This window comes from Diachasma alloeum, unplaced genomic scaffold (assembly GCF_001412515.2).
Source record: "Diachasma alloeum isolate Michigan unplaced genomic scaffold, Dall2.0 Dall_scaffold_00363, whole genome shotgun sequence".
In the NCBI taxonomy this organism is placed as follows: domain Eukaryota; kingdom Metazoa; phylum Arthropoda; class Insecta; order Hymenoptera; family Braconidae; genus Diachasma; species Diachasma alloeum.
Window position 1 is genome coordinate 176,406 of NW_021680502.1, and position 10,470 is coordinate 186,875.

Here is a 10,470-nt window from a genome sequence, read left to right on the forward strand (position 1 = left end):
TTCGTCTCCCCGTTCGTTCTCCTTTACTACTTTATGAAAGCATTCAATTATTTTTCTTTTTGAAAAATTATATGACCAAGTCTGATGATTATTCATTAATTTGGATTATCTTGGCCTCATTTCATGATCCTTTTCACAATTTTTACTTTTTCACTCATTTTGTGATCTTTTTCACTGTTTTTTTTTCAAAATTTTTCCTAAAATCTCAAAATTTTTGTGATTTTTTTAAAGAATCTTGAAAATTTTCGCTGAAATCTTTGAAAAAATCTAAGCTATTTCTCAAGTAATTTCTTGCTTTTTCACTTCAATCAAAGTGCAGTGTTCGGGGTCACGTTCCTCCTTGTCATCAATTTTATTAGGAAAATTCCGGCGTTTTTTTATAGATTGTTCTCCCATTGTTTTTTTTTTTTTTTTTCAAAAATTCACAAATATTTGAGAAATACCTAAAATCTTCTCTACTTTCCGAAAAACCTCTGGATTTCCTGAAGTTTCTTCAGAAATCCTTATATTTTTAATTCTTTGAAAAACTCCTAAATTATTTTATGTTCGAAAAAGACCGACGGTTCTCTGATTTTGTAAGGAATCTGCAAACTTTCTTGAAGTTCCTAGAACTGGATTTCATGAAGAAACACATCCCTTCATTTTTCTAAATATTCTCTGAATGAATGCTCACATCAGGAATAGAACCTGCCCTAAAATTTTCATATTTCTAGCTTCAATAATTTAGACTTTGCATTATTACCTCAGGCAAACTGAAAGGTTGTCTTTTCATTTTCATCACGCAATTGCGGCAATGATGTTCATTGTTCATAAACATTCTCATTGCAAAAAGCAATACTACTAAAGAAAATAATATATCCCAACTTATTAGCAATTAATTTTTTTTCTCATTGTGACTCATTTCTCAACTTTCTCTCAAACATAATTCAGAGAGTAAATTGCTTGAAGTCAATGATTGGTGAAACTTTGGTTAAAGCGAACCCCAACGTTGCTATGAAATTTTTTAATCCGTTCGTTCGGCAATTCAATTAATCTGTTGTTCATATCATCGTTCCGTACTTGGAATTTCTTAAAATATTTTTCAAATTCAAAATTCGAACTTAAAATTACAATTTGACTTCTGCTCCTTCATTTTTTGTGAATTGAAAATTCATATAAATAATTACATAAACATTCTAATTCTTGTTCTTTGCTGTCGTGGAATGGTAAGTTACAGCCTTTTATTCTTAATACAGCTTTTTAATGTAAAAATTGTGCGGTTGAAAATTCATGTAACTTGAGAGTTTTTATCTTCATGCTATTAAAAAGTGTTGATTTCTGTTGAATTTTCAGTGAAATTTGAAATGTCATAACTTTTCCCTCTCAAACTGAAATCAATGTTTCTCCTCTAAAAATTGCTACTAAACTGAGCATGAAATTTTATTTATTTTTTTTCAACAGTTTAATTGCTATTTACCCATAACTATTAGAGAACATTTAAAAAATCTTGAAAGTGGAAAATAGAAAGTCAACTTACCGAAGTAGACTACGACCATGATTATTTTTTATGTAAACAATTTAATAGCTTCCATTTTTTCACTCTCGAAGTGAAAAATTGATGATCATTGTAATAGTATTTTTTCCTGAATTTTTATGAATTTTTCCGCTTCCGGAATTTCACTGAACATTAATTTCATGCCAAAGAAATTTAATGTCTTGTTCGTAATCGTTCTCGTTGCAAAAAGCAATGCGAATGATGAAAATGATATGTTCCAATTTATTAGTTGTTAATTCTTCATATTGCAATGAATTACTCATCTGCTAATTGCTATGATCACGGAGTAATATTTTAATTATAAAATTATTTTCTCGAACGTAATTCAGAGAGTAAATTTCTGAAAGTCGATGATTGTTGATACTCTAGTAAAAGTGGGTGTCAATACTTATAAATTTTTCTAATTAGCTCATTCGGTATTTCACTTAATTTGTGAGTCATATGATCAATACAATTCTAATATCAACACCTCATATATTCAGCACAAAATAAATAATCAAAAGTTAAAATAAATTCATGATAATGATGCAGATCAAATGACATAAATATGATCATTCTAATTCTCAGCTATTACGAAATGAGTCACAGATTTTTTTTTTCACATATAAATTTTGAATTTGGATACTGTTGTTTTTTTTCTTTTGTCTTGCTTATATTTTACTATTGGGTAATACTTGAGAGTGGATTATATGCCGAGGACACTGGACACTACTGTATTGAAGTTGGATATTATTTTTATGTATTCATTGAAAAATAAATTTAACTATTGATTCTAATAATCTTTGTTTGAAGAAAACGTCAGTAAATGCAACCTTTAAAAAGTTGAAAAAATGATTAAGACAATCATAATTTATTTATCAATAAAAAATACAGAGCAATTCTGAACAGAGTAATTATTTTTCAAATGAGAATTCTAGTAACTTGGATCGAAAAATGTATTGAATTCCATGTAATTGTCATGAAATGTGAACTTCATTGCTTGCTCTTTCAAACTGAATTAAATATCTTGTTGCCTGAAATTTACTACTAAAAGATCCATGGAATTTCATTTTTTCTTCAACAGTTTAATTACCTTATTCAATAATACTAAATTTTTCACTCTAGAAATGATTTTTTTCCTAAATCCCGAAAATTTCAATAAAAATCAATTTAATGCAAAAAAAATGATGTCTTTAGAAGTTTAGAGCATTTCCATATTCATTCCTGCAAAGGGAATGTTGAAAAAGGCAATTATTCGCGGAATGCCTTTATTTGCGAACTTTTACTGGCCAATTCAATGAAGGAGTTAGATGATAGAAATTCTTCAAATAAAAAAAATTTAGACTTTTTTATGTCATGTAGAAAATTCATTACTCTTTGATTTTGTAAAATAAATATTGATTTCATTTAACAAACCCTTGAACTAAAATTGAATGAAAAAATGGAACACGAATATTTTAATAGTTACAACTTAGAATTAGGTCTGAATGATTTGGAAGAATATAAGATTCATTTCTTTTATTCCACGATTGACATTCAAGTTTATTTAATTATGAACTATTTCAACCATCTTGTCAATTTTTAACACTCATCACTAACGAATAATTTTCCATTTCATTCAACATAAATATATCTGTGTGGAAAATATGCACTGATTTCCCATTCCATTTATCATAAACAAAAACGTGTGCAAAATCTATGCCCTGATTTTCTATTCCAGTCATAACAAACAATTCCGTGTGTAAAAAATATGCACTGATTGTATGTATTTCATGTATTCCTTATTTGAGGTTAGAAATCCTTTTTTAATTCACGTAAATTTTTTCCAAAAATAAGATAAGGATTCTGATTTCCTAACATCAACTTGAAGTACTCTCTCACCATCGATAATTTTTCACAATTCCGGGAGAAGGAAATTTCTTTCAGAACTTACTACTTTTCTCTATTCTTTTACAGAAATTCGAAAATTTTGTCAAATTGGAGTATGAAAAAACCAATAAATTTCTCTTTTTTTTTCAAAATTTTCATTCGATATTTCCATACTATTTTTAATTTGCGATTCTCCAACTTTGTTTATGAGACCATTTTTCGGTGAATTTACAATATTTCCTTTCATAACCAATACATTAATGTGTACATTGACTGAGAATGAGAACTAAAAAATATTTTTACGAATTATTTGCTCGTTTCTTATTTCAGGCTAGAAATGCTCTTCAAAAGTCGCGCCCATTCTCGCGAAATTATTTATGAAGATTCCCCTTTATAGTACCCGTTTTTTTCAATGCCATTTGGCGGTGTCCCCGCCGAAGTTCGTCCTCATTCGAGCTATTTTGAGTTCGACTTTCGGCGTTCGACTTTTTTCGATTCGAGTTTTACCCTTCGTATCTTTTATGAATAGATGAATAGAAAAAAAAAAGAGGATTATCAAACGAATTATATACGACAGAAGAAAATAATATGCAAAATGACCATTCGGAAGTGTATTGCTAATTTATTAGCAAAAATAACCATACTATATGTATTATGGAGAAAAAAGCAATTTCCCAAACACCCAAAACATATTTTTGAGTGACTGCATGTGTGATAAATATCACAATAAGGAAAAATAACAATACTATATGACGATAAACGTAATTTCCCACTTGTTTCATTCCATTCTTGGCTTTCAAGTTATCCAATTATCAATCATCATTCGAACAATTTTTCATTTCACATAGAGAATCCGATTTGTAATTTACGCGCGCTTCCCTGAACAGCGCCGTCGCGGCCGCATTGCTCATTCTCATGATGAGAATGCATCCTTCATGCGCCGCCATGACACTTTTTACATGCTCTCCGCCATGACAGTTTCCAATGCATGCTTTTTTTATATAAGGAGTAGGACATCCATTTATAAGCCCGTAAGAGACGAAACTTGACCTTCCTGTTGGCCCTCATGACCTTCAATCTCAGATGATTTTAAGATCTGCCCACGGCGCATTCTTCACGTTGGTCTTAACTGTGTTGAGTTTTACACGAAACAAAAAATACTTCGCTTCATTATCTAACATTAACAATTTACTATAAGGTATTTTTTCTACAATAGTGGATATAACAGTATATTTTTCTTTATCTAGGGGCACTTGAAATCACATCTGAAAGATATTTGAAGCATTCTGCTTTCGAAGATACCTTAGTAGAGAATCAACTTCCTATTGAAGACATTTTTTTTTGTACGTATGCTCTTCTTTCAATTTCTATCAGTGAAAATTCAGTGGGCCTATATTATTGGTAAGAGAAAATTCCTTGCATTTTTAAAATTATTTTTTAGAAAAATTCTCTGATCTGCTGATTACTAGGCAATGCTCATATATGTCGTTAATGCTGCCACTCAATCTGCGTTAAGTGTCAAATTCGATAAAATCACTTGTTCCTGATATTTAATTGATCCGAATTTTCCTCCATCCGTCGGAGTCTTCTTCAATTCATTCCAATATTGAATATTAGTTTTCTTTCTTATTTATTCACTCTTTTTTTTTATTTATTTATTTATTTATTTCTTGATTCAAGTTAATCATTTATGTGCAATCTCAATATCAATGTTACGACAGGAAAACGCTTTCTATCAGATTTGTGAAAGCAAGATGTCAAGAGAACGTGCGTCCAGGAGGTTTTATCGTATGGATAGTAGCCATGACCTATCGGTGTACCTAGACCGTGGACGAACTGCTGAGCAGGAGAACAGATGGAATTTCGAGGTGGCATGGGAAGTTGCCAATAAAGGTGAAGATAATTATTGCAATGCACGGATTTTATATTTTATCATCTAGAACTGGTCATTATTGAGCACAAAATGGAAAATGGAAATGTGCTGTGTACGTTGTAATTTGATAGTTCTTTCTGAAAACTTGAAAAATTCTTCCATATTCCCATGTATTTCTGCTCCTTGTCCCGAGCATGAAGAAAAAAAATGTCCTCATGACAACATGAATCAGGTAACCGATAGTTTATAATGATTCAAAGAATTTTGTTCCATTTCAGTTAAAAATTTTTGCTGCGAGTTCGTAGATAATCTTTTATAATAGAGATAATCTTTTCTAATTTTCGGAATGAAATTTAGAATTCATTCATACATATTTTCAGTTGGGGGAATCTATACAGTGATCAGATCCAAAGCTTATGTATCCACTGAAGAATTGGGGGATCAGTATTGTATGATTGGTCCATATAAAGAAGAATGTGCCAGAACGGAAGTAGAAGAAGCTGAATTTCCCATGCACAATCCTTTACGAATTGCAGTTCAAACTATGAGAGACCAAGGATATAAAGTAAAATCATCCGATAGATCTATAGCATACTTATAATCAATCGAAATAAATGCTACTGAATTTTTAGGTGGTTACAGGTACTTGGCTAGTCGATGGCAATCCTCAGGTGATTTTGTTTGACGTTGGAATAGCAGCATGGAAGCTGGATGAGTATAAGCAGGAATTATGGAACACAACCAATCTGGGAATACCTCACCTTGATATTGAAGCAAATGATGCTGTCATACTGGGTTATTTAGTATGTCAATTCATCACTGAGTTCAGAAAAGCGGCTGAGAGTTATTCGAATGAGCCACCAAGGATTCTAGTTCATTGTCATGAATGGCAGGCAGGTGTTGGTCTTATTGCTCTGAGGACTCGTCATATTGATGTTGCTACTGTTTTTACCACTCATGCTACGCTTCTCGGAAGATATCTTTGCGCTGGGAAAACAGATTTCTACAACAATCTAGATAAAGTAAAAAAAAACAGTGGTGGAATTTCAAGTGAAATTTTCCAAGGATTATGATTTTTCATTAAGTTTTGTTTCCTTCTTCATTTGCAGTTTAATGTCGATGAAGAGGCAGGCAAGCGACAAATTTATCATCGATATTGTATGGAAAGGGCAGCGGCTCATCTCTGTCATGTATTCACGACAGTTTCCGATATCACTGGAATTGAGGCTAAAAATTTGCTCAAACGTGAACCAGATATTATAACTCCAAATGGTCTGAATGTCAAAAAATTTTCTGCCCTCCACGAATTTCAAAATCTTCATGCTGTGAGCAAAGAAAAAATTCATGAATTTGTGCGTGGACATTTCTATGGACACTTTGATTTTGATCTCGATAAGACTTTGTACTTTTTCACTGCTGGTCGTTACGAGTTTGGTAATAAGGGAGCTGACATTTTTATTGAAGCACTTGCAAGGCTCAATCATTATTTGAAAACGTCGAAGCCAGACGTAACAATCATTGCATTTATGATTTTCCCAGCGCGCACGAATAACTTCAACGTCGAGTCGTTGCGTGGTCACGCGGTAAATACTTTTCATTGAATAATTGAAAGACAGCAGGTCAAAGCGCACCTTTTCAAATCGTCAATATGATTGGACCCTTAGCCCCCCGTACTAAAGATTCGAAAAAGCATATTCCAATGGAGAAAGTTTTAAATCCCACAGAAAAGATTTCAAGTTACTGATTATTGGAAATAGTGCGTTCTTCCTTGCTTTCTCAACTTATTGTTATCTTCTTTAATTAATTTCATATTACTCTATGTTGAGTGGCGTTCGTAATAATAAAAAACGTCACGCATGTAAATTTCGTTTTTGACGAGTGTGATAACAGAGCTCGTCTTGGGCTCGAAGTAATCACTTGTATTGTTAAATACTATCATTTTGTAGGTCACGAAATCTCTCAGAAACACCATCAACGCAATCCAACAGGATATCGGGAAAAGAATGTATGAATTATGTTTATCTGGAAGACTACCAGATGCCCAAGATTTACTTCTAAAGGACGACATGATCAAAATAAAAAGGTGATCAATTTTTTAAATCGTTGATTTCTTCATAGTATGGCAACCTTTAGCATATAGAATTGTCTACTCTTCTATGTTCCAATATGAATTTACAAATGTTTTAGGTGTTTGTATGCTTTGCAACGGAATGGTCTTCCACCAATAACGACTCATAATGTGGTTGACGATTGGAATGATCCCATTTTAACTGCAATTCGAAGATGCAATTTATTTAACACCGTTCACGACAGAGTGAAAGTAATAATCAATTTTCTTGTTGTTTATCTTTTTTCTTTTCACGGAAATAATTTCAAACACGTTACTGTTTTCTTCTTCTCGCAGATTGTCTTTCATCCGGAATTTCTGTCTTCGACAAATCCATTATTTGGTTTAGATTATGAAGAATTCGTTAGAGGATGTCACTTGGGTGTTTTTCCGTCTTATTATGAGCCATGGGGATACACTCCAGCCGAATGTACGGTCATGGGTATCCCTAGTGTCACAACGAATTTGTCTGGCTTCGGTTGTTTTATGCATGAGCACATTGCCGATCCCATGAGTTATGGTATTTACATTGTGGATCGCCGTTTCATCGATGTTGAAGCTAGTGTTCAGCAGTTAGCACAATACATGTTCGATTTTGCACGCCTTAGCCGAAGGCAGCGAATTATTCAAAGAAATAGAACAGAGCGGTTGAGTGATCTGCTTGATTGGAGAAATCTGGGAGTTGTAAGTAATAATAATCATTTGATAAAAAATTAAAAATCGGCTGTTTTCGGTCAAATATTTTCAATTTCAACTTAATTATAAATAGAAAATGTAATATAAGACGAATTCTATTCAATTTAGTACTATCGTCAAGCGAGAATAAAGGCACTCACAAAAGTCTATCCAGAATTCGCTTCTCAATTGTCTGATGAGAACGTGGGAAAGTTCAATTATCCAAGGCCACTCAGTGAACCACCATCGCCTTCTTCCTCTCGTATCACAACTCCAGCAGCATCTGTACATGGATCTGACGATGAGGACGAAGTGGATGATGAGAAAGAGGTAAGGGACATTGAGAAATGCCATAAATGTGAAGTGAAATTGAGAAGACATTTTTTTTCATGAACAAATGATCCTTTTCCAGCTCGAAGAACTGAGGCAGGCCAATGGTCGATGAAGCCTTTGAGTTGTTGGATGAGAAGGATGAGACAGCAGATTTGTTATGTTAGATATTCATTGTGTTAGTTTTTTTTAATGTAATCGCGTTGCACATTATACGAGAAAAAGGCCAAAGAAGGCATTTTCAATTATCGAAAAATAGCCCCCAATATATTAAAGGTTGAGATTGTTCAAGTTTCTTCCACTTTAGTTGGTCTAATCCAGATTTGAGTCAATCCTCTTTTCAGCAAGGAAAATACTTGTGTTACTCCACTAGACTATTTCAATGAAGTCTCTACCTATTACAAACAGCTTTTTTAAATTGAGAATGAGTGAAAAGATTTTTTCTTCCCATTGTTAATTCTAAAATATTGACTAATTAATTTCATCCATTACTAATATTAATTGGATTAATGTTAGTAATGGATGACGGTGAAAAGAAATCATGGCCATTACATGCAGAATTGAATTTTAATGGACCGAATTATCGAAAGAAACTACTATTTTCTGACTAGAAAATTTCAATACTAGGGTAAAATAATTAGCCATTCAAGGGTTAAATTCATTCGAATGTAGATTGAGTTAGCTATAAAAAATAATTGGAAAATTACATATTATGATTATCCTATAGTCGATATTCTATTGAAAAAAAAACAATCCATCGATTACACTTACGCTTGTGTTCATGATTAAAAATATTGGGCTCGTCATTTACCGCGGGCGGTGCTACTGCCACCGCACATGCAGGCTCTGACGCGCTGCGCGGTTTTCAAATTAGAGCAATGTAAACACCATCAGTTTTGTTTGATGAATATTTATTAAAATCAATCTGTAAACATTGAATTTGGGGCAAATTTTTAATTTTGTCAATAGTACGGTTTACTCGAGAAATATTGTAGAGGGGCAAACAGTACTAAATTCTCAAAATGTGCTTTTTTTGTAGTGCATCATTCATCACCAATAAGCAGGTTAATTTGGTGTCTTTATGTTTAAAGACGAGTGGTTTGAGTGAATTACCACACCGAATTGATGGTCGCATAAAAATTGACTCCAAGACCAAATTAACCTCGATATTAAGCAGAGACTGAGAGCGACCGCAGAAAACGAAACGGCGGTTTTGACGTTCTTATTCTCAAGAACGGGAATGAGAATGAAAACAAAATGTCGAGAACGTACTTGCCAAGAACGAAAGTGAGAACGAAATATCGAGAACGTACTCCCAAAGAATGAAAGTGAGAACGCGAACGTTCCTTAGAGAATGAAAGTTGGGAACGAAATGTTGAGAACGTTCTTGCAAAGAACGAAGTGAGAACGGGAGCGTTCTCCCGAGACCAAATTAGGCACGAACGTACTGACTGAATACGAGGGTTCTCAACCATTGCTGGAGCCTTTTTGTATATAAGCGATTCTTTGTAATGTAGGCCACTCAAATTTTTCGATGTTTCCGAAAATTTTGAAAAATTTTGAAAGTAATACCTGACGTGAAAAAAAACTGTAAATTTTTTCAGATTTTTCGGTTGTTTCGTTTCAAGTTAGTTGAGTTAATGACGGAGTACACGGAGAAGAATATTCTAGAGAAATTCATGTGCTAAGCACTATAAATGAGGAACAACTTCCACGCATGGAAAAATCATTGTGTAGGCCCAGAAAAATTCGCGGGCGACACCAAGAAAATTATGGTACCCCCAATAATTTTTCCGGTGCGGCACGATAATTTTTTTGCCGTTACACAATCATTTTTTTGATGTAGTGTTACGTCCCTAATGGTTTACACTCAATTGTCTGTTGGATTAATTTGAGGAGTAGTTAAATTGACCTTTTGGTCCGTAACTCCAGGTGTTGGGGGTAACTATCTCTTTAGCTAGGTTCCACTAATCAACTACTACGCGCAGTTGACCAATCAAGACACGATTTAGAGTGTTTCGTTTACTATTGTCGTTCACTATTCTAGTTTCAGGGTTTTTAGTGACTCTTGTGGGTTGGCTTTTATTAAGGTTTAAATGTTTT

At 33.3% G+C, this 10,470-nt stretch overlaps 1 protein-coding gene across 5 annotated transcripts in view; it reads left to right on the top strand.

Moving 5' to 3' along the window:
* The window catches only part of LOC107041361 (glycogen [starch] synthase), a 15,375-nt gene extending 6,069 nt beyond the window's left edge, over window positions 1-9,306 (top strand). Inside the window, exons 1-11 of one of the 5 annotated variants that reach the window (XM_015261877.2) lie at window positions 4,373-4,515; window positions 4,630-4,783; window positions 5,104-5,275; window positions 5,636-5,820; window positions 5,888-6,277; window positions 6,365-6,838; window positions 7,202-7,338; window positions 7,443-7,575; window positions 7,660-8,046; window positions 8,167-8,367; window positions 8,450-9,306. In XM_015261877.2, the coding sequence (XP_015117363.1) occupies window positions 5,137-5,275; window positions 5,636-5,820; window positions 5,888-6,277; window positions 6,365-6,838; window positions 7,202-7,338; window positions 7,443-7,575; window positions 7,660-8,046; window positions 8,167-8,367; window positions 8,450-8,482 (2,079 nt within the window). In that variant the 5' untranslated portion in view covers window positions 4,373-4,515; window positions 4,630-4,783; window positions 5,104-5,136 and the 3' untranslated portion in view covers window positions 8,483-9,306. Of the gene's footprint in view, window positions 1-4,372; window positions 4,784-5,103; window positions 5,276-5,635; window positions 5,821-5,887; window positions 6,278-6,364; window positions 6,839-7,201; window positions 7,339-7,442; window positions 7,576-7,659; window positions 8,047-8,166; window positions 8,368-8,449 lie in introns of those variants that run through there. The other 4 variants (XM_015261878.2, XM_015261879.1, XM_015261875.2 and 1 more) reach the window with 4 other exon arrangements.
* The last annotated feature ends 1,164 nt before the right edge of the window (window positions 9,307-10,470 follow it).